This window comes from Ictidomys tridecemlineatus, chromosome 8, assembly GCF_052094955.1.
Source record: "Ictidomys tridecemlineatus isolate mIctTri1 chromosome 8, mIctTri1.hap1, whole genome shotgun sequence".
NCBI classification, from domain to species: Eukaryota; Metazoa; Chordata; class Mammalia; order Rodentia; family Sciuridae; genus Ictidomys; species Ictidomys tridecemlineatus.
Genome location: NC_135484.1, coordinates 115,645,264 through 115,669,102, shown reverse-complemented (window position 1 = coordinate 115,669,102; position 23,839 = coordinate 115,645,264). Strand labels below are relative to the sequence as shown.

At 40.2% G+C, this 23,839-nt stretch overlaps 1 protein-coding gene across 14 annotated transcripts in view; it reads left to right on the top strand.

Moving 5' to 3' along the window:
• Anks1a (ankyrin repeat and sterile alpha motif domain containing 1A) overlaps positions 1-23,839 on the top strand; it is a 178,642-nt gene that overhangs the window by 63,403 nt on the left and 91,400 nt on the right. For 10 of the 14 annotated variants that reach the window (XR_013425240.1, XM_078020166.1, XM_078020157.1 and 7 more), the window contains exons 2-9: positions 7,636-7,716; positions 10,523-10,679; positions 12,615-12,677; positions 20,100-20,396; positions 21,119-21,194; positions 21,481-21,582; positions 21,688-21,789; positions 23,383-23,579. Coding sequence is in view for 13 of the 14 variants with exons in the window: in XM_078020166.1 (XP_077876292.1) it covers positions 7,636-7,716; positions 10,523-10,679; positions 12,615-12,677; positions 20,100-20,396; positions 21,119-21,194; positions 21,481-21,582; positions 21,688-21,789; positions 23,383-23,579 (1,075 nt within the window). In the remaining variant the exon portion in view is untranslated. The other 4 variants (XM_078020158.1, XM_078020159.1, XM_078020164.1 and 1 more) reach the window with 2 other exon arrangements.

Genomic DNA, 23,839 nt, shown 5'->3' with positions numbered 1-23,839 from the left:
TTTTTTTGATAATGGCCATTCTGACAGGGATGAAATGAATTCACATTGTGATATTTATTTGCATTCCTGATGATTAGTGATGTTGAACATTTTTTTCATATACTTGTTGGCTACTTGGTCATCTTATAAATATCCTTTCAAGTTCATTGCCCATTTTTAAATCAGATTATTTGTTTTCTTGCTGTTGAGTTTCATATGTATTTTAGATCTTAACCTCTTAGGAGATTTTTGGCTTGCAAGTGTTTTCTCCCGTCCACAGGTTGATTGCTTCTTTGCTGTGCAGAATTCCATCCACTTTTCTTCCTTAAGATGTTGAATCTAATATATCATCATGCTTTTTTAATTTTTCTATAGTGCCAAGGATCAAACCCAGGGCCTTATGCACTCTAGGCAAGCACTCTACATCTCTACCCTCTACGTGCTTATTAAAGTGATCTGTCACCTATATTCAGCTATTTATTATCAACATCTTAATGTGCTTTGGGGGGGGTGTTGTCTTCTCTGTGTATAGGTTCTTAACCCTGTTCCCCTTAGAAATTGTTAATTCTCCCCTCCTCTGCCCTGTCCAATCCAACCCACACCTATTGTGAGTCAGTATATGGATATCAGAGAGAACATTCAACCTTTGGTTTTTTTAGAATTGGCTTATTTTACTTAGCATGATAGTCTCCAGTTCCATCCATTTACTGGAAAATGCCATAATTTAAATCTTCTTTATGGCTGAGTAATATTCCATTGGGTATATGTACCACATTTTCTTTATCCATTCATCTGTTGAAGGGCATCTAGGTTGGTTCCATAGCTTAGCTATTGTGAATTGAGCTGCTAGAAACAGTGATATGGCCATGCCAATATACTATGCTGATTTTAAGTCCTCTAGGTATATGCTAAGGAGTGGGATGACTAGGTCAAATGGTAGTCCATTTCAAGTTTTCTGAGGAATCTCTATACTGCTTTCCAGAGTGATTGCACCAATTTGCAGTCCCACCAGCAATGTATGAGTGTACCTTTTTCCCCACATCCTCACCAACATTTACTGTTACTTGTATTCTTGATAATTGCCATTCTGACTGAAGTGAGATGAAATCTTAGAGTAATTTTGATTTGCATTTCTCTAATTGCTAGAGATGTTGAATATTTTTTCATGTATTTGTTGACTAATCATATTTCTTCTGTGAGATACCTATCAGTTCCTTTGCCTATTTGTCAATTGTGTTATTTGTTTTTGTTTTTGGTATTAAGTTTTTTCAGTTCTTTGTGTATCTTGGAGATTAATGCTCTATCTGAGATGTAAATGGCAAAGATTTTCTCTCATTCCGTAGGCTCTCTCTTCACTTGTTTCTTTGCTGTGAAGAAGCTTTTTAGTTTGATACCATCCCATTATTGATTCTTGATTTTACTTCTTGCGTGTTAGGAGTCTTATTGGGGAAGTTGGTTCCTAAGCTGACGTGATGGAGATTTGGGCCTACTTTTTCTTCTAGTAAGCACAGAGTCTCTGGTCTAATGCCTAGGTCCTTCATCCACTTTGAGTTGATATTTGTGCAAGTTGAGAGAGAGAGGGGTCTAATTGTATTTGTTGCATATGGATTTCCTGTTTCCCATCACCATTTGTTAAAGAGGCTCTTTCTTTTCTCCTTTGTATGTGTGTGGGACCTTTGTCTAGTATGAGATGACTGTACTTAAGTGGGTTTATCTGGTCTTCATATCTATTTTGGTGCCAGTACCATGATGTTTTTGTTACTATAGCTCTAGTATAATTTAAAGTCTGGTATTGAGATGCCTTCTGCTTCAGTTTTCTTGCTGAGTATCGCTTTGGCTATTCTGGACCTGTTATTTTCCCAAATGAATTTCATGACTGCTTTTTCTATTTCTATGAAGATTGTCATCAGACCCTTAATAGGAGTTGCATTAAATCTGTATAGCGCTTTTGGTAGTATGGCCATTTTGACAATATTAATTCTGCCTATCTACAAACATGGAAGATCTTTCCATCTTCTAAGTCTTCTTTAATTTTTTTTCTTTAGAGTTGTGTAGTTTTCATTAGATGTCTTTCACCTCTTCTGCTAGGTCGATCCCCAAATATATATATATGTTTGTTTTGAGGCTAGTATGAATGGGATAGTTTTCCTAAATTCTCTTTCAGTTGATTTATCACTGACGTATAGGAACACAATTGACTTATGAGTGTTAATTTTATATCATACTACTTTGCTGAATTCATTTATGAGTTCTAGAAGTTTTCTAGTGGAGTTTTTTTTTGGGGGGGTCTTCTAAATATAGAATCATATCATCAGAAATAGGGATAGTTTGAGTTCTTTCCCTACTTATATCCTTTATAATTTCTTTCTTCTAATTGCTTTGGCTAGAGTTTCCTGGACTATGTTGAATAGAAGAAGGGCATCCCTCTCTTGTTCCAATTATTCTCCATTTAGAATGATGTTGGCCTTGGGTTTAGCATATATAGCACTTAAAATATTGAGGTATGTTCCTATAATCCCTAATTTTTCTAGTATTTTAAACAGGAATGTATGCTATAATTTGTTAAATGCTTTTTGTGCATCTATTGAGATAATCATATGATTCTTGTCTTTATTGGTGTGATGAATTACATTTATTGATTTCTGTATGTCAAACCAACCTTGCTTCCCTGGGATGAACCCCACTTGATCATGGTGCACTATCTTTTTAATATTTTTTTTATGCAATTTACCAGTATTTTATTAAGAATTTTTGCATCTACTTTCATCAGGTCTGTTTTGTTCTGAAATTTTTGGTCTGAAATTTTTTTTCCTTGATATATCTTTGTCTGGTTTTGGTATCAGGGTGATACTAGCTTCATAGAATGAGTTTGGAAGGGTTCCCTCCTTTTCTATTTCATGGAATGATTTGATGAGGATTGGCCTTAGTTCTTCTTTGAAAGTCTGGTAGAACTTGGCTGAGAAACTGTCCTGTCCTGGGCTTTTCTTGGTAGTCTTTTGATGACATCTTCAATTTCAGTGCTTGGAATTAATCTGTTTAAATTTTCTATGTTCTCCTTATTCAATTAAGCTAGGTCATCTATCTCTAGAAATTTATTGATGTCTTCGGGATTTTCTATTTTATCAGAGTATAAATCTTCAAAATAATTTCTGATTATTGACAGTATTTCAGTAGTGTCTGTTGTGATATTTCCTTTTTCATTGAAAATTTTAGTAATTTGAGTTTTCTTTCTTTTTCTTAGCTTGACTAAGTATTTATCAATTTTTAAAAATTAATTAATTAATTTTTTTATTTTGGTCATTCAAAACATCACATCTTTCTTGATATATCATATTTCACAATTTGATTCAAAAGGGTTATGAACTTCCATTTTTACCCCGTATACAGATTGCTGAATCACATCAGTTACATTAGTTACATTTCCATTGATTTACACATTGCCATTCTAGTGTCTGATGAATTCTGCTCTCTATCCTGTCCTCTACTATCCCCCCTCCCCTCCCCTAGTATTTATCAATTTTATTTATTTTTTAAAGAACCAACTCTTTTGTTGATTTTTTAAAATTGTTTCTTTTGTTTCAGTTTCATTGATTTCAGCTCTGATTTTAATTATTTCTTGTCTTCTGCTTTTGGTGTTGATTTGTTCTTCTTTTTCTAAGGCTGTAAGATGTAATGTTAGGTTATTTATTTGTTGACTTTGTAGTCTTTTAAAAAATGAACTTAATGCAATGAACCTTCCTCTTAGCACTGCCTTCATAGCGTCTCAGAGATTTCAATATGTTCTACAGGTGTTCTCATTTACCTCTAAGTATTTTTCATATAATCCCTGATTTCTTCTGCTGTCCATTGGTCATTTAGTAGCATATTATTTAGTCTCCAGATGTTAGAGTAGCTTCTGTTTTTTATTTTACTGTTGATTTTTAATTTCATTCCATTATGATCTGACAGAATGCAAGGTATTATCTCTGTTATTTTTGCATTTGCTAAGAGTTGCTTTGTGGCCTAAGATATGGTCTACTTTAGAGAAGGATCCATGTGCTGCTGAGAATAAAGTGTATTCAGTCATTGATGGATGGAATATTCTATGTAAGTCCATTGAGTCTAAATTATTAATTCGATTTTTTAGTTCTGTAGCTTCTTTATGTAGTTTTTGTGTGGAGGATCTATCCAGTGGTGAGAGAGGTGTGTTAAAGTCACCCAGTATTATTGTATTGTGGTCTATTTGATTCTTGAAGTTAAGAAGGGTTTGTTTGATATATGTAATCACTCCATTGTTTGGGGCATAAATATTTATGATTGTTGTATGTTGTTGATATGTAACTCCCTTAAGCAGCATGAAACGTCCTTCTTTGTCCCTTCTGAATAACTTTAGCTCAAAGTCCACTTTATTGATATGAGGATAGAAAGCCCTGCTTGTTTATAAGATCCATGAGAATGTTATGTTTTTTCCCATTCTTTTACTTTTAGTCTGTGGATATCTTTACCTATGAGATGAATCTCTTAGAGACAGTATTAAAATTATTATTATTAGCTGGGCCTATAATCCCAGAGGCTTGGTAGATTGAAGCAGGAGGATTTTGAGTCAAGGCCAGCCTCAGCAAATGTGAATTGCTAAACACCTCAGTGAGACCATGTCTCTAAATAAACACAAAATAGGACTAGGGATATGGCTCAGTGGTTGAGTACCCTGAGTTCAATCTCTAAATACCCCACAACCAAAAATTATTATTATTAAAGTACTACACAAATATAGTCTCAATAAACAGTGTGGTAGAATACAGCCCTAAACATCCAGGTCAGCTGGCACAGCAGTGCATGCCTATAATCCTAATAATTTGGGAGGCTGAGGCAGGAGGATTGCAAGTTCAAAACTGGCCTGAGCAATTTAATGAGATCCTGTTTCAAAAAAAGTAAAAAATGAAAATGGTTGGGGTTGTAGCTCAATGGTAAAGTGTCCCTGGGTTCAATCCCCAGCACCAAAATAAACAAACAAGACACATTAAGCTCTCTCTCCACCATTCTGCAGTATCCCCTAATACACAAATTTCCTTCCCCAGAGGTAGCCATTGCCAGCACTTGGTGAGTACTCTCCACGTGCCATCATTTACTGGGGTATGTGTATACATGCGTTTTTATTAAAAGGAGCTCGTATTCTTTGTGTTTTGCCAGTAACTTCTGTTTTTCACTTACCCATAATGTAGTGTGCCTTGGGAAACCTTTCCCTGTCAGGACATGTGGACCCAATGCTTTTCTTTCTTTTGTTGTGAATGGTTATATAGTATTTCACTTTGTGGGTGTACCTAACATTTAACTGCTTATCTATGCACAGATGTTAAGGCTTTAGTTTTTTTTACTCTTATAATGCAGTAATCTTATGCAAGCATGTCTTTGTGAACATGTACAATGTTTCTGTTGGACAATTGCCCGGAAGTGGAATCACTGGCTCAAAAGTGAATGCTATTTTTATGGCATTTTGATGGATGCTGCCAAATTGTCTTCCCAAAGGATTTCACCAATTTAAACTCATACCAATGGTGTTCAAGAGTGCTTGTTTCCAAATTACTTGATAATGTCATTATTTTTAGTTTGTTTTTAGTCTGATAGGTAAAAAGTGCTGTGTGGTTATTACTATTTCGTTCTTCTAGATGGTGTCTTTGAGCTTGTTTCCTTTCTGTCTAACATTGCCAGTTACTCAATGACATCTTTTATTATTTTCTTGGGCCCAGTCAATCTGTGTGTCTGTCTTATCAGTGCAGGGTAGGATATCTTTTTTATCACTTCATAAGTCTTTAGGCAGGGGATGGAATAAACTTATGCACTCAGTCTGCTATCCTGGTAAATTTCTCTCATGGATTTTCAGTTGTAACTATTTAATATTTACACTTTTGAATTTTTTCCTCTTTAACACTTATTTTTTTCTTTTCTGTCTTATTACATAGCACTATAACTATAACTCTGTCTTCACCGTAGGTATAATAATTTCTGTACTGATGCCTATTTCCAGAATGTTATTGTTGAAATAATGTTGCTTCCAGCACTTGAGCTTAAACACTCTGGCCCAGATGGTTTTACTGGTGACTATAATTTTATCACTCTTGGTCAGTGATTTCTGAATATAAAGATGAATAGACTGCTGCCTATCTGATCTGTGACCTAAACCAAAACTAACACTGATACTATCCAATAATAGTAGCAAAACCCCAAAAACTTTAGACCCGCATCACTTTTGAATATAGATATGAAAATCCAAAATAATATATTCTCAAGTAGATACTATCAAATTCATTTCCCCAGCAAGGTACAATGAATAATAGCCAGAGAAGAAGTATTCTAAGAATGAAAGAATGATTCAATGTTAAGAAACCTGTGAACATTAAATGAAAAACTGTGTTTACCTCCATAGATGCAGAAAATGCATTTAAGTTGAACAACTATCTATAGGGCTGGGGATGTAGCGGTAGAGTGCTTACCTCAGGCATGCATTAGGTCCTGGGTTTGATTCTCAGTAACACAAGAAAGAAGGAAATAAAATTTAAAACAAAAAAAGGTAGGGAGAATGTTTTATTTACACATTCTTACTAGAGGCAGAAACAAACAAGGACGTCCTCTGCTGCTTAATATTTTAGAAACTCTAACCAATACAGTGAGGTGTGGAACAGAAATAAGAATTAAGGCTTTGAGGATTAAATAAGGTGACATTTATGCTTCCATTGTTACAGTATTTCTAATGCAAACAAGACTCTAAAATTATAGATTCTACTAATTTATAGACAGACACACACACATACATATACACACACTGACAAATAAGATATGGTCATTCTTTAGTATCCATGAGGGATTGGTTCCAGGATCCCCTGAGGATACCAAAATTTGTAGATGTTCAAGTTCCATATATAAAATAGCATAGTATTTGCATATACCCTCTGCACACTCTCCCATGTGCTTTACATCATCTCTATAAGATTATAAGTAATTATTTACAATACCTAATGCAATGTAAATACTATGTAAATAGTTGTTATGTTGTATTGTTTAGGGAATAATGACCAGAAAAAAGATCTGTGCATGTACAGACATATTTTGTTTTCTGAATTTAGTTGAATCTAAATGCAGAACCCATTTTTACAGAGGGCTGGCTTTATTTACAGAGGAAAGACACGGTTATTACATGTATCTTAGCATGTGTGTCCTGGTGCTTTTTAATAGTGGCCCTTGCCTATTGAACCGTCTTGATTGCATGGTCTGTGTTGAGGTTTCTCTGAAGCCTTCAGTTGCCAGCACAGGTGGGTGCTGTGTACCTGCACCTGACTAAGGGGTTGGTTTCATGGTGTTTTCGATGACCTTTCAGTGAACAGGGAGTACAGAGGAATGAGTCCCCAACTGGATGGTAAGTTACAGATGAGCAGAGGATACAGAAACCAGAGCTCAGTGGAGACACTATGGTCTTGACTCTTGCTTCCTTGCTTGGCAGACCACTGTGCATCCTCCCTGCTGGGCACTTCTGTAGTGTGCATGGTGTCCTTCATTAGGAGTCATTTTGGAAGTCTCTAATTTGGCTAAACACCACATAGAAGTCTAACCCAAGTAGCTAGCTGTCTTTAACCTTGGTTTATGACTTCAGTGTTTGAAATCAGTTTCTTTCTTCCCTGACAGCATGTGGAGAGGCCCAAATGTGAACTGTGTTGACAGCACTGGCTACACACCGCTGCACCACGCTGCTCTGAACGGCCATAAGTGAGTAGGAACGCCTCCGCTCCTGCCCTGCCCTGCCCTCAGAACCCAGGCCTTCAGGGTGTCTTTTTCACTTCCTGTCAAGCTTGGCTAAGTAACGCACAGAGGAACAGAGAAAAAGAAACTCTATTCAGCTCATGCAGAATCCCTGAGTTTTTCTTTAGTGTATAATTTAAACATCCTCTCCTGCCCCCCACCCCTGAAAGCTTTAGACAAGGATTCAATTTTACTTTTTCCTGTGCTTGTCCTTTCCCCCTCTGGAATGTTCTAGTGTCTCACAATGATGTAAATATGAAGATCAAATTTGGGGCAGCCAAATCATAAAGGGGCTGGAATCTCTTAGGTGACCCCTTGATAAACTGAAATTTATTTAGATTGAGTGGTCATGGGAAACTTGTCTTCTGTTGTGAGTACTTTGTCATTTACTCTTGTCATTCTTTCCCTCATAAATCAGCTTCATAGACAACAAGAGCTGCCTTTTTTTTTTTGACAGTACTAGAAATTGAAACTAGAATGTCACACATGCTAGGCAAGTACTCAATCACTGAGTTATACCACCAACCCAAGAACAATTTTTTTAACCTTTATTTTATTTATTTTTATGTGGTGCGGAGGATCGAACCCAGGGCCTTGCATGCGCTAGATGAGCGCTCTACTGCTAAGTCACAATCCCAGCCCCAAGAACCATTTAAAAAATATATTTTTAGTATTAAATAGACACAACACCTTCCTTTCTTTCTTTCTTTCTTTTCTTTTCTTTCTTTCTTTCTTTCTTTCTTTCTTTTTCTTTCTTTCTTTCTTTCTTTCTTTCTTTCTTTCTTTCTTTCTCTCTCTCTTTCTCTCTCTCTTTCTCTCTCCTCCTCCCTGCTTCCCTCTCTTTCTTTCTTTCTTTTCTTTTCTTTTCTTTTCTTTGTCTTTTCTTTTCCTCCCTCCCTCCCGTCTTTTCTTCTTTTTGCTGAGGGTGGAACCCAGTGCCTCACACATGCTAGGCAAGCACTCTACCACTGAGCTAAAACCCCCAGACCCCAAGAACCTTATTATTATTATTATTATTATACTTGTAGATGGACGCAATACCTTTATTTATTTTTATGCGGTATTGAGGATCAAACCCAGTGTCTCACATGTGTAGGCAAGCACTTTATCACTGAGCCGCAACCTCAGCCCCCAAGAACCATTTTTTTTTTTTAGTTGTAGATGAGCAAATGCCTTTATTTTGTTTATTTATTTTTATGAGGTGCTGCGGATTGAACCCAGTGCCTCACAGATGCGAGGCAGATACTCAACCGCTGAGCCACAACCCCAGCCCCATATTTTTTTTAAATATTTTTTTTAGTTGTTGATAGATCTTTATTTTATTTATTTATATGCGGTGCTAAGAGTTGAACCCAGTGCCTCACACATGCCAGATAAGTGCGCTACCACTGAGCCACAATTTCTGCCCCCCAAAACCATTTTTAAGGGCAAAAAATTACATAGATAAACTACAGGAGAGGTTGTTAGGAATTGGGTGGCATTTGCATGAAAAGACATCTGGAGAAGGCATGCTTTGGGAGGAACTCTGAGAGAGAAGGCAGAGGCTTAAAGGGTTGGGTTCTGTGCTTCAGGTGAGGAAAGTGTAGTACCCCAGCTAAGGGGCAGACCTGGTTGTAGCGCACAGTGAATGGGTTTGCCCGGATGCCCTAGAATGAAAATAAGAATAGAAGGTGTTAACAGGATAGAGGGTGTTAAAGAAGTATGAAGCAGTAGTTCAGTTTTTATGAGAAGGGAGTACTGTAACTACTGTAAACTTTTCTTTTCTCCCTTTTCACATTTTGTTTCTTTACCCCTGGATAGTGAACCCAGGGCCTCATAGCTGAGACACTTTTCTACTAAACCACACCACTGCCCCTTATTTTAGATTTTTCTGAGCAAGGAGCAGGCCCTCACCACCTTACAGTATTCTATGTCATTTGTCCAATAGTTGGCCCAGCCTGATTGACTCCAGTGTGCCAAAAAGAGATCATGGTTGTTTTCTTTAGCTTTAAACTTGTCTAAAATATATCAAATGTGATCATTGTCTTTTATGTAATCCTCTTAAAACTAAAAAAAAAAAAAAATCTGTAGAGATCTCTTCCCTATAAATATGTAAATAATGGGATAACCTAAATGAAAGTGAATCTTGAATTCTGAGAACTGTAGCCTGTTAGCCAAGTTCATCTCCAGATGTTGTTTTTATTTACAGGGAGGATTTTCTTTGACCTCGTGTGCATGGGGCTAATTATACACTTGGGTCTGTTTAATTACTGGTGTCACCAAGAAGAAAGCCAAGGCCTTCTTTCTGGAGCTTTCAAATGATACCATGTGTGTCTGGCTATGTTGGAGTCAGCTTTAATTCTGGTTTGCCTGCCCATTTTCAGCTGCCATATCACTAAATAATCTTGAGTAATGCAGTGAATAATGGTATTTGTCTTGTTTGACTATTTTTCTGTAAATTCTATCCTTGAATGTTATTTAAACATCACAAACCAGGAAATACTGCAAGGTTTAGACAAGGAATCCAGATATTTTCAAAGTAGAGGAAAATAGGTGGATTATCAAGAGATCCCTAATGGGGAGGCTGTGAATCAGCACAGCATAGCTTCAGATGGGTCAGCTACTTAGCAGTTGTACCAGGGGCTCATGGAATAAGAGGAAAAGCCTGGAAATGAGCTCAGGAAGTGAGAGGGGCCAAGACCTATGAAAGGGCTTTATACTGTACAGAGGTAAAGATCTGGCAGCAGGAAAGACTGCTGGGTTCTGCAGCTCATGATTGCTTTTTGCTTTCTAGGGATGTGGTGGAAGTTCTTCTGAGGAACGATGCACTGACCAATGTGGCTGACTCTAAAGGCTGTTACCCTCTGCACTTGGCAGCCTGGAAAGGAGATGCCCAGATAGTGCGGTTGCTCATCCATCAAGGGCCTTCACACACCAGAGTCAATGAACAGGTCGGAAGAAGGAGGCTTTCCTCCCTCCATTCAGCTATGACCAGAATGCGGCCACCCCACCTCAGCTCCAGAGTGCAGATCTCAGAGAGCCAGCTCTTCCAACCCTAAACACGACTTCCCCCTTGCCATTTCTCCATGTCCTGGTGGGTCAGGGAAGTGCTGTACTGTGAGGATGCATTTCATATACATTTGGCTCATACAGATTTGGAGTATTGCACAGATGAAATAATGGAATCCTTCAAAATTGCATGGAGTCAGTTTCAAACTGATAGGCCTGATTAATTGTAAATTGTGCTTAATGCTTTTGACATGGCAATGTGGCTTTCCCAGTGTTCCCCAGTACTGTGTGACCCATGTTGTCATTGTACCTATATCAAAACATGCAGGAGTGGAAGTACTTGTGTTAGTGCTGAAACATGAACTCACAATGAACAGAAGTCAGAGATGATTCAGCAGAATGAAGAGCATTTCCATGATATCCTCTGATGTTAAATAAGAGTGAGCATACTTCGGAAAGGCAGAGACTGTTCTTAGAAAACAAGAAAGTCCTAACAATGGCCCTGAATTTAAGCATTCCTACAATACACTTCTTTTTATGTTTTTTCCTTTGGGAAAATTTTACTTGAATTATATAGGTTTGAGACAAGCCTCTCATGAGCCCTGCTCCCCGGGGTTTGGTGCAGAGGTATATGCCCGCCCATCTGAGGGCAGATGGCTGTCCTGTGTTCTGCTCTGCACCATAGCAGGTGCTTTTATTGTTGCTTGAATTCGGGTGATGTTTCTCTCTCTCAGTAAGTTTAGGACTGTTTTCCTAATGACTTTGTTGAAAGAAAATTGTTAAATTACCTGTAGGATTAAAACAAGGTTTTTCCTCAAAAAATAGGAAATCACTCTGGCGAGTCCATCTTTTTTAACAGGACAAGATTCTCAGTGAACTGTTAAGAGCATGACTTTATTCAGACAAGGGTAGCTTCTCTCTGAAGCCTGAAAAAATGAGAGTTCCCAAATATGTCTGTTTGGAGATTGTGTGTATGTAGCTGTTATTCAGCTTTTCTCCCCCACCTGGGGATGTATTTTCTGGATAGTAAGCAGCAGACACTTAAGATCATCAGTGAGAATGTTTGTCCATAACGTTTGGAATGAGAAGAATCTCTTTAGAATTGCCTCTTTAGAATGTAAGTGTGATTTTACTCCTCCTGACTGCAAGGATGATTTCTATTCACCGGAGGAGATATGTAAAGAAGCTTGCCTATGGGACTGGGGTTGTGGCTCAGAGGTAGAGCACTTGCCTAGCTTGCGTGAGGCACTGGGTTTGATTCTCAGCACCACATATAAATAAATAAAATAAAGATCCATTGACAACTAAAAAATATTTTTTAAAAAATAAAGCTTGCTTATAACTAATATTTTTCAATGTTGAAAAATCTGGCCACCCATTAAAGTCCTTCTCATCTAAGCAATTGGCATCACCCATTTCTAATCCTGTCTTTGCCCACTTTCGCCTTGGAGCACAGCTGCTTGAAGTTTGAGCCACTTCAGTCTGCTAGCTTGTCCTGCTCACGGCCACCTCCTACCTAGAGTACTCCTTGGTGGATGGGATACCAGCCTAATGCTCTGAGTATCTGGCAGGCAGGTGGGTGGGGCAGGGACTGGGCAAATGTCTTCAAGTAGCTTGAAGAACCTAATGGATCTAGTTAGTTACAAGAACTACATTGATTTATTTAAAAACCATTAATGTGGTTCCATTTAGATGCTTGGATAAAAGGGGGGTAATGAGTGAGGTGCCCTAGAGATTGTCTTTCCCATTAACTTCCTTGTGACATATCCAGAGGGCAGACCCGAGTTCTAGTGTTGGGCCCCTGTGGGACTCTGTATTGCTTTGATGTATTTCATCCATTTTATCATTACACTTTCTTTTTCCTCTCCTTTTTGTAGAATGCTCTTGAGATCAAAGAACTCAAAAAGTACGGCCCCTTTGACCCTTATATCAATGCCAAGGTGTGTACTTTGCTGCCAGGATTTCTCTGCATCATTTCTCCACTCGGCACCCCCTCCATGGCGCTCTCTGGCTTCCACTCTTGTCCACTTAGGCTCCTCCTTGTCCCCCTGACTGTCATCTGCTTCAGCCCATCTGCTTTTGGCTTGTCTGAGAATAGGAAAATGCAACTGCAGTAGGTTTTGATTTTATTTTTAAAACTAATGCTAATTCCGGAAAGGTGGAGAACATCTGAAATGGTAGGAATAAAGAGATAGAAAGGATCACATTATATACTTATTTTACTATTATGATTTCTAAATCATTTAAATTCAAAAAAGAAAATGCAGTCAAATTAACTTACTTTCAAATAAAGACAGATAAACAATTAAATTGTATTTCTTGGAATTAAGATTCTTATTTTGGTCTGCTTTCTATATATTTTTTGAAGTGGAATCTGATTTTCTTTCAGATTTCAGTAGTGGGGGTGGAGGTGTAGGGAAAGACACAGGTGACTCCAGCTTATTCTTTTAAAAGCTGTTGCTTGCCGCTTTCTTCTCATTTCCTGGAGTTTGTGTTTCTCTTAGATGTTCTAAAAACTCAGGCCAATCTCTCTAGCCATTAACTTCACTTTCTGCTTGTCACTCTTGACCCATGAAGGGCTCTGAAACAGGAAACTGTGTTGCAGGATCAAGCAGGGCGCTTGCCTGGTGGTGGACACAGGTAGTGGCCTGATAGGCCTGGTTTTGATTGGCCCAGCCTCAGCACCCAGGGCCTTCCCCTGCTGCCTTTCCACCCGAGGTTTGATTGAAATTGTTTACTTTTTGACAACAATCTGGAGTTTGGTTGAGGTGCTACATTATCTGCCTTAGCTACTTTTTACTTCCTCTGAATACAGCTGCCCTGGGGAAGAGACACAGGTACTTCTGATGTTTACAGACTCAAGGCAGAGATTCCATGCTTTTCTTTGAGAAAGTCCAAATGTAGCAGCTCCCCACAAAATGACCTGGGAGGGCCTTGGAGGAGATTTTCATTAGCTGTTGGGCCTTAATGGTGGAAAAGCCTTTTGATTTGAGGTGGTAGAACACATCGGCCCTGTTTTGGCCCATTCTTTAAAATCTTTTTTTTTTTTTTTTTGATTTGGTCTTTTTAGTAAATTCTTGTTATCAAATAGGCAGATTCTATACTTCAGCTGTTTTGTGGATGGTGCACAGCAACAGAGAACTCACAGGTTCCAGGCTTTCCTGTCAAACCTGAATAGGTTCTAGGTGGCTACTTTTTGGTTTTGTTAACTTGAACAAATTGCTTAATTTGTGCCTCAGTTTCCTTTTCTGTAAAATGGGTCATTACCACCTATTTACCTTGCTGGATTGTTTCAGAATTTTAATAAGTAATGGTAAAACACATTAAAGTAAAAATATCAGCAACTAATAATATTTAAAATCCTCATTTTTCAAAATCTGTGTGATTATAGTAGTATTTCTGAAAGGGCATTTTGGAATCTTTGTGGCTAGTAGAAGATGTTTAGTGAAACGTTGCTCCATTGCTCCATTAGTCAGGATTCTGTTTTGTGGGAAGGGACCTTGAGGTTGTTATTTCCTGCAGTGGTTTATTTAGCATATGAAGCTTTGATTAAACACTATAACTTTGGTTCTCAAAGGTATGTTTTCCTATCCTTTGGTTTTGCACATCTCAAGGAAAACTAGTCTAAATGTAATAAAAATATACTTCTCCTTTTGAAATCTTTCCATCTACTCTGAAAGACCAAATGATGCACCTGGCAGTGAGGGGAGGGAGGTGCTGGGTTGTTGGAGGATGGAGGGTCCTATAGAGCCTTGCCAGCCTCACTAGGTTTTGTCCTCAGTGGCTTTTATTGACTTGGTTTGTGTCGAGGAATTGATTTGCGAAGTTATATTTGAATGCTAAATCCTATCTAGCACTGGTAAAAAAAAATTAGAAGTCTTAGGTGCCTTTTTGGGAACAGATGTGGTTTTCAAGAGCTTTGATGTTCCTTTTTAACATTTGGGGCCTCTCCTTTTTCAGTAAGTCAGTAAAAACCAGTGCTTATGTGAATCATGCATAGCTAAGGTGGAACTATGAAAATTGTTCATTTCCACTGAGCAAGGTGGCACTCACTTGTCATCCCAGTGACTCCCGAGGCTGAGGCAGGAGGATTAGAAATTCAATGCCAGTCTCAGCATCTCAAAAAAGTTACTGGTGTAGGGGCTGGGGTTGTGGTTCAGTGGTAGCATGCTTACTAGCATGTGTGAGGCACTTGGTTCGATTCTCAGCATCACATACAAATAAATAAAATAAAAGTCTGTTAACAACTAAAAAAAAAAAAAAAGTTACTGGTGTAATTGGTACAACACCCCTGGGTTCAATCCCCACTGCAACACAACAAAAGTGTTCACTAAACCCACTGTTGAAACAATTTTAACTCAGTCTGGCCATCATAAAGTGAGCAACATGCCTATTTTTCTGTTCACTTAAAGATAATTCATAGTGTCAGCTGGAAGAGACTTGGAGTTTTATTTAGACTGATTGTCTCCAAATGCTCCTGAGCTTGTCTGAGTGCATCAGAATCACCTGCGAAGCTTTTAAACAACTTTTTTTGAAAAAAAAAATTTCAACTTAAAAGAGGTTCTAATAATAATAATGCAGTGAACTGCATATATTCTTGTTACTCAGATTGTTAACATTTTGTCCCATTTGCTTTTCCTGTACATACACACACAGGTCTTGCTAAGTTGCTGAGGCTATGCTTGAACTTGTGATCCTCCTGGCTCATCCTCCTGAGTCAAGATGAACTAGTCAAGATGAAGTCATCAGCATTATGACTCTTTGATCCTAAATTATTCAATTAGTTCTTCAACCTTAGTCTCTAAAAAGCAAGGATATTCAATTATAAAACCATGATATAATTATCATATTCAGAAAATTCAAAATTGATACAATATTATTATCTAGGATCCATGTTCACATTTTGCCAGTTGTCTCAGTAATGTAATGTCCTCCCCCTAATCCTCAGTGGTATGGAACCCAGGGGTGCTTTACCACTAAGCTGCCTTCCCAGTCCTTTCTATTTTTCATTTTGAGATGGGGTCTTGCTAAGTTACTGAGGCTAGGTTTGAACTTGTGATCCTCCTGGCTCAGCCTCCTGAATCTCTGGGATTATAGCTGTGTGTCACTGTGCCCCGCATCCGATAATATGCTTTAGAGGATTTTCTTTTTCTGGGTCAGGATCCAATCCATGATCATACGTGATATGGAACAGTTCCTCAGCCTTTCTTTTCTTTTGTAACATTGACATTTTGTAAGAGCATAGGCCAGTTGTTTTGTAAACTGTTGTTCAGTTTAGGTTTGTTCGATATTTCCTCATCATTGCATGCCATACATTTTTGGCAGAAATGCCACAAAAGTGACATTATATCCTTTTTTGTTCATCCTGTCACAAGGCACATGATCTCTGTTTTCTTATTCTTTTATTTTTTTTAGTATTTAATTTTGTTTTTGTAGTTGTAGATGGACAGCATGCCTTTATTTTATTTGTTTATTTATAGGTGGTGCTAAGGATCGAATCCAGTGCCTCACACATGCTAGGCAAGCGCTCTGCCACTGAGCCCCAGCCCCAGCCCTTGTCTCATTCTTGAGGATGAAGACTGAGTGCTTAGGCTGATGCCTGTCAGATTGGGAAGTTTTTTTTTTAACATTTGTTTCCTGGGCCTTCCTCTCTGAGGTGCTTTCTTGGCAAGTCTGGTATTGGACCAGCTATTAGTTGTTTTTAAGCCCCTGGTAATCCAAAAGGAAGCTGGTTTGAGAATTTCTGATCTAGGCCAACTTTCCACCCTGAGCAAGGATCATCTTCCTTCTGTCGTCTGAAAGGTCAGCCATCTGTTCTTTATTTTATTTACTCATGTGTTTGTTTTTCTTAGTGATAAACACAAGTCATTACTGCCCAACAGCCTCGTCTTGGATTCCACTGATTTTTTTGTTTCTTGTTTGGCATCTGTTTTCCTAAACCTTCCATCTTCTGGTTAGAGTTCTGCTTTCCAGAGTTTACAGAGTGATTAAGAAAAAGGGAATTAAGTATTAAGACTAAGTCCAACTTTTCTTTTTCTTTGAATGATGGACTCAGTTATCCTGTTTTCTCTGTCTTCTCAATCTCAGTAGACCCAGTGTTTTTTCCTATTATGATATTTCTAGAGCCTGTATTGTCCTTGCCACAGAGAACTGTAGCCCAGGTGTCCTTAACATAGGATTCTGTCAACAGTGGGCTGTAATCACTGAGAGGTGATAGTCCTCACATAGTTCCAAGAGAGAGAGGCTATGGGAGTTCTTCTGTATGGCTTTCTGCTGCTTGTTGTTTTTGAATATATATAATAGATTGTGATTGGTGTCTTAAGATGGAAGGAGTATGCACAAAGACCCCTTTTCTCTTAGGGTCACTGACCATTGCAAGGAGAAATGAAAGCAAGTCTTAAGGTGGGAAGGAATGGAGAGTTTGTGCAAAAGGCTTCAGAGAACATTGGGGTATCTCACCCCACTCCCCTCCCCCGGTCCACACTCATAGTAGTTGGGAACTCTTGAGGTATTGTGAGACCCCCATAATATTATTTGGAAGGTGTGAAAGGGAAGGAGTCCAGATGATTAGCAGTCTTTTCCTCTCCTTGGAATCCCTCCCTTTCTTATGGGTCCATGAGTCAGCACTTTGTGATTTCTTAACCAAGAGTGGTCAAGCTCAAAGTGGAAACCGAAGTAAGAGCCTGTTGTGATGTCGTGTGTTCAGTGGTAGAGAGATGTGGTCACCGCAGATGTGAACCTGAGAGAATTATAATTACCAGGCCAGATCTGGCAAGGCTGAGACATACTGAGGTGCCTCCTACGCTGTGAATATGAGCATAACTTTCCGCAGAGATGTGGTTAGACCTTTTAACATGAGGCAGGAAATTTGCCAGTAGTGATCAAGATTTTTCTAAAGACCTTTTTTTCCCCCGAGTCCCCCCAACTTTTTTATTTTGAGACAGGGTCTCCCCAAATTGCCCAGGCTGCCTCCTGCCTCAAGTCTCCCTAATAGCTGGGATCATAGGTGTGCACCACCACGCCAGGCATCCATCAAGATTTTGCCTGTAGCCAACCAGCTTTGTGATAGTTGCCATTATTTTGGCAAAAAAGAAAAAAAAATAAATTCAATAGACTTTTCATTCTTTTTTCTTCCTTTGTTTCTGGAAGGGGCGGGGGTGGAGATTGAACCCCAGCCCTCATGCATGCTGAGCATGGGCTCTACAAGCTTTGCTCCCAGCCTTCGTATTTTGTTGTTATTGTTGTATAATCTGGATTTTATATTTCTTCAGACCCTAATGTCATCCATTTTACAAAATCAAGGACAAGTTATTCTAGATGTTGGGAGATAACTTGAAAATAAAAGAGACACTACCATTTGCTTCAGAGTAAACAGAAGCTTTTCTAAATTGGAGTTTTAATGAGAGTAAGCTGACTTCTTGGCCCTCGCTGTCATGCTAATCTTGAGATTTAAACCCAGAGAATCCTCTTAAACTTCTTTGGGTTGCCAGCTGTGCTCCAGCATCACTTGACAGAAAGCTCCTGTGAATTGATGATGTAGCTGTGTTTTCATCAGGAGAAAGCAAAGCAACAGCCCTGGGTCTGCTCGGGGAACTAACTCATGCCATAGCCTAATAGGAAGTTGGCTTTCCAAACAGGTGTTCCCATTGATTTGTTTGGCACAGCATTTGCTTTCTGCCCACTGTCTCCCCTTCCTGCGGACACCTAGGTTGATGTGGAATTTGCTTGTGGGGCCCGTTGTGTCATAGGAGACATTGCTGATGGGCTGTGTGCGCTCTGTGGCCAGGGAAGCTCTACTTTCTCCACATCTGCTCTCCCTGAGCTGATTGAGATCAGTGCTGCTCCTTCCACATCCTCTATTTATTTGTGTGCATTTACCTTTGCATGTGTCCCTGCTATGACCTTTTCTGTCCTTATTTCATTTTTATAATTTTCTTTGCTGCCATTCTGACCTTCTGGGGCCTTGCTCCCAGCAGCTCTGGATCTTTCTGGTATACTTTGTGTAGATGTGAAAAATGATGCAGTTTAATGCCAGATCAAAAGCAGATGGAATTGCATGCATGTTTGGGTAACTCCTAATCTGTCACTTTTAATTTCATCATTAGAATTAAAGCAATTGTAGATATATTTAATTGTTACTCTTTGAACCACTGAAAGGTGCACAATATTGACTTGTTGACCAAGCCTCCTCTTAATGTTTGTTTTCTAAAAGTGGCCTCCTGGATAAATATGGGAATCTGAAAATACTGTGGGAGAATTATTTTCATTAATGCTTCTCAAAAAAAGAGAAATCATGGAAATTATTTCCACTGTAATTGCATATAATTAATATTGTTTAAAAAAATAATGTAGTTGGTGGGCTGGGGGAGGTAGCTCAGTGGTAAAGTAATTTCCTAGCATTCACAATACCCTGGGTTCTTCTCTAGCACTGCAAACAAACGAACAAAAAAATCCCCAAACCTGATAATTGGAATGACTAACATTTTGCTTCTGATGGTTGAGAAAGCACAAACTTCTCCCATTTTAATCCCAGACTTTATGTTTAGTTTGAAACAAACTTGTATTAGAGGACCATGGCTGTGAATTTGAATTGACAACACCATTACATTTGAATATTTTGCACCTCTCATGCCAACATTCCAGCATCTGATTGTGTTTTTCTTACATAAGAAATTCTTCCCTGTGCTGGCGGCTGTTTTAATGAAGTAGATACTGCATGCATTGATGGGTACAGGTTCTGGGAATAGAAGCGGTGCAGTGTCAGGGTCCCGCGTTCCTCTGCAACCAAGCCAAGGCGTCCCTCTCCTGGATATGGCTGTCGGCTGATAACCTTGAGAGTGATGTTTGTGCTTTGCTCTATTATTTTCATTTTTGGCTGATTGATTTGCATGCAAGAAGTTACACAGATGACAATTTCTTTTTGTAAAGCTTGTGTGAAAGACTGTGGATGGTTGACAAATACAGAATCAGAACCACGGGTTGAACAAGTAGAAATTCTTGTAAAACCAGTTGAAGTTAAAATGAAACAATGGCAGTGATATGATTAGCATGCGTCCGTGCCAGGACTTCTACCAAATGCCTGCCACGTTCCCTCATTCACTCTCCTGCCTGCCTGGAGACACGCCCTTCACAGTACACAAGAGTCTGCAAATGTTTGGGGGATATCTGTTCCCCTCTTGCAGGAACTGGGGGAAGATGTGGCTGATGGGAGCAGCCAGGCTTGTTTATGGTGGAGAATGCCTTATTGGTCGCCAAATATTGCTGCTATTTTTCTCATTTAAATTTCAGTGGTTTTATGTGTGTTTCCCCCAGCAGATGCCAACCTGCCCCCTTTCTGACATGATGTGCTTGTTAACCCTCAGAACAATGACAACGAGACGGCCCTGCACTGTGCAGCACAGTATGGCCACACGGAGGTGGTGAAGGTGCTCTTGGAGGAGCTCACAGACCCCACCATGCGAAACAACAAATTCGAGACCCCCCTGGACCTGGCAGCGCTCTACGGGCGGCTGGAGGTGGTGAAGATGCTCCTCAATGCGCACCCCAACCTCTTGAGTTGCAACACTAAGAAGCACACCCCGCTGCACCTTGCAGCAAGGAATGGCCACAGGGCTGTGGTCCAGGTCCTCCTGGATGCTGGCATGGACAGCAACTACCAGGTAGCAGGGAGGTGCACCACCTAGGCACCAGGGACTTAGACAGAAAAGGCATAAGTACCATGCTGCTGGGGGGGTTCTTGTTTAGCCGTTTTCCATCACGTTTTGGATGCTTCCATTTGTTGACTCGTTTCAGTGTGAAACTTTAGAGACAAATGAGCTCTTGGAGTAAGATGGTTATTTTTTTATTTCTTTTCAGGGGGTGACATATTGAACCCTGAAAAGACATGCTAATGGGCGTGCCCTCAAAACTGAAAAGTCTCATTATCTTCCTACACGTGTATTCCCACTGCCCCCTTGTCCTTCAGAGTCTCCTCAGTGGAGGCTCCAGGGGACCGGGTGCCGCCTTCCCTGTCAGCCTTCCCCGCTGGGACGAATGGCTCCTTAGGCTCGGCATTGACTGATCCATGTTTGAAGTGAAAGCATTTTACTTCCCTCTCACTTCTGTTCTCATGATTCCTTCCGCTGGGAAGAACAAGTTGGGTTGTTTGGTGGCTCCAGGAGTGATGATTCCTCACACGTGGCCTCTGGTGGGCCCGGTGGCCTTGATGTATGGATCCAGCTGGTGGTTTTGGAATCCATAACAAAAGAGTTGGAAAGATAATGACAGAGGGCTGTGTGTAGTTTATTTTCCTGTCCCTTCTTATCTATGTCCTATTTGTCATGTGAAGCTACCCCAAACTGCCCTGATGACATCCTGCTCTGCGCTCTCATTTGCTTTCCAGACGGAGATGGGCAGTGCTTTGCATGAGGCTGCTTTGTTTGGCAAGACCGATGTGGTACAAATCCTGCTGGCTGCAGGTGAGAGGTTGGCAGTGCTCTTGTCTACACAGCATGCCAGGGATGGGATTGTTTGTCTCTAGGCTCCTCAGAGGGCGGTTTTGCTGGCTGCATTTGAACCCAATGTGTTTGTGTCTCTGCGGATTGGGTAGAAGTGTGTGGACCAGTCCTCAGTTACTAAATAGCTTCAGATGAAAAATATTGGGTGTGCTACTTGGGAGCTGGAGGTGTCCTGGAATTTGACCTTCTCTGAGGCTGGCTTAAGATAAATGCTCACTTGCCTGGTCCACCTGCTCTGCCTTTCTAGGAATTGATGTCAACATAAAAGATAACCATGGACTGACTGCCCTAGACACTGTGCGGGAACTGCCTTCTCAGAAGAGCCAGCAGATAGCAGCACTTATTGAAGGTATTGTCTATGTCACTGTTGGGTTGACTGGGGAAATACTAACCAGACTGAGGCACTTGTATTTGGTGCAGCTTCTTCTTCCTTTTAAAAAATCTTTCCATGTAGATCACATGACTGGAAAGAGAAGTACAAAAGACATAGAGAAAATCTCCACGCCCCAGCCAGCTCTCCTCTCCATCGCGGACTCCGTAGCACCAAAGTCTCAGGGTGAGGAGACTCTTCTCTGACAGGAAAGGGACTCTCAGCCTCAAAAGAGTTGAATGTTCTTGGGCAGAATGGAAAAATCTCAATTCAAAAAATAATTTCAGGGGGTTGTGAATACTTAATAAGTTTATGTTCAGTTTGTTTTTTCAAACTACTGTGTGAAGGTTTGTTGGACTTCAGCATAGGTCTTTGGCCGTGGGCTTCTTTCCTACTGTGTTTTTTCTCAGTTTTTGCAGTCAGCTCTGGGATGTGTAGTTGGAAGGATCATCCCAAGATAAATTCAGATCTCGGTGAAACCTTTTTCTAGCATACTTTTGTGCTTTGTGCATAGTTGACCCATAGTATTTTTTTCATAGGTGTATTCTGGTTGGTAGATGTGTACATAGCAGATTTTGGTAATATGTCATTTGGTCATTAGGTGTGGTCTGCAGTCCGGCCTGTTCTTCATTAGCCAGGATCTCTTTTCAGATTATTGAGTAGCTTTTGGGGGCCTTGATGTGATGAATAACAAAGACAAAATAAAGACTGAGGCTGGGGTTGTGACCCAGTGGTAGAACCCTTGCCCAACATGTGTGAGGCCCTGGGTTCGATCCTAGCAGCACATAAAAATAAATAAATAAAATCAAGGTATGTCCATCTACAACTAAAAAACAAAATTTAAAAACAACAACAACAACAAAAGTGACCGACTCCTTTCCCCCAATACAGATGGTAATAATGAAGGCTAGAGAAATGGAACAGAACTCAAAATGAAAAAGGGAACGGGTCCTTCCAGAGAGAGCAGAGTGGATCCTTTTCCTGCTCGGGGGCGGAGGGTTAGCAGCGTCCCTCCAGCCGTCTCAGTTATGCAGTCTTCATCTCCTTGCACTCGTTTTCCTTGACCTCCTAATCTGCTAGTAATGAGATCAGTCACTCAGTAAGCTCTTAGCTTTCAAGGGTTTACATTTATAGTTTTGACTATTTACAGTCCACCCAGAGACAGTTTCCACAGTCAACAGTTTTGTAGCCACAGATCCTGCCAGTGTCCTGGGGTTGTGGTTAGTGTTTGTCTAGCCAGGGGTCTCCCGGCTGCACGCCCACCTCCCTTTCAGAAAGGCTCTGCTGTCCTCTGGTTTGCTTGAGCACATGGAGGCTCTTCCTAAAGAATTTAAAGGATTTGCTTCAGTTTTCAGTTATACTTTGCTCTTTTTTTTTGGTTAAGTTTATGCCCTCGTAGTATTGAGACATTTGGGGATTTCATAAAGGTTTTGGAAAGGATGCCTTATGGATGTCGAGGGGCTTTCCTTTTCTCTGTCTATCTTTTCCTTTTTGGTGGCCAGGGAATGGATTCCAGGGCTGTGTGCACGCTAGGAAAGCACTTGCTACTGCTGAGCTGCACCCCCAGCCCTTTCATATTGAATTAGAGAAAAATCTGTTCAGATCACAGGATATAAAGAGCAGCTGAAATTCTGTATTTATTCCTGTCCCTGGAGCAAAGTGATCATTTTCCTTCTTGGGGCTAGTGTTTGTCAAGTTCAGATGGCTACAGAGGCTTTGGTTGGAGCCCTTGATTGTGCCCCCTCTTATTGACTCTTTTGTCCCCACCCTCCTCTCTAGGTGATGTGGAAAAAGCAGTAACTGAACTGATCATCGATTTTGACCCAAATACTGAAGAGGAGGGTCCCTACGAGGCGCTGTACAACGCTGTTTCCTGCCATTCACTAGACAGCATGGCCAGCGGGCGGTCATCTGACCGGGACTCTGTGAACAAGGAGACCGAGGCAGGGGGAGCAAGAACCGCTGGAGTGAGGCCTGTACGTGGCCCCAGGCCTGAGCCTTCTGGGGGCTGTGCATGCTGCTGAGGGGCCCTGGGAAGAGGCAGTGCCCACTTGCATTTTCAGAGGCCTGGATCCCACTTGCTCTACTCCTCTTCTCAGGCTCCGCCATGTCTCTCTTGCTCTGTGTGGTGAAACTGTATGGATCATGGTGACGTCGAATTTGGGTTTTCCAATTTCATTATAACTAGTTTGAGTCTTTCCATTATTTCACTGACCTCTAGAGCAAACTAAAGCCG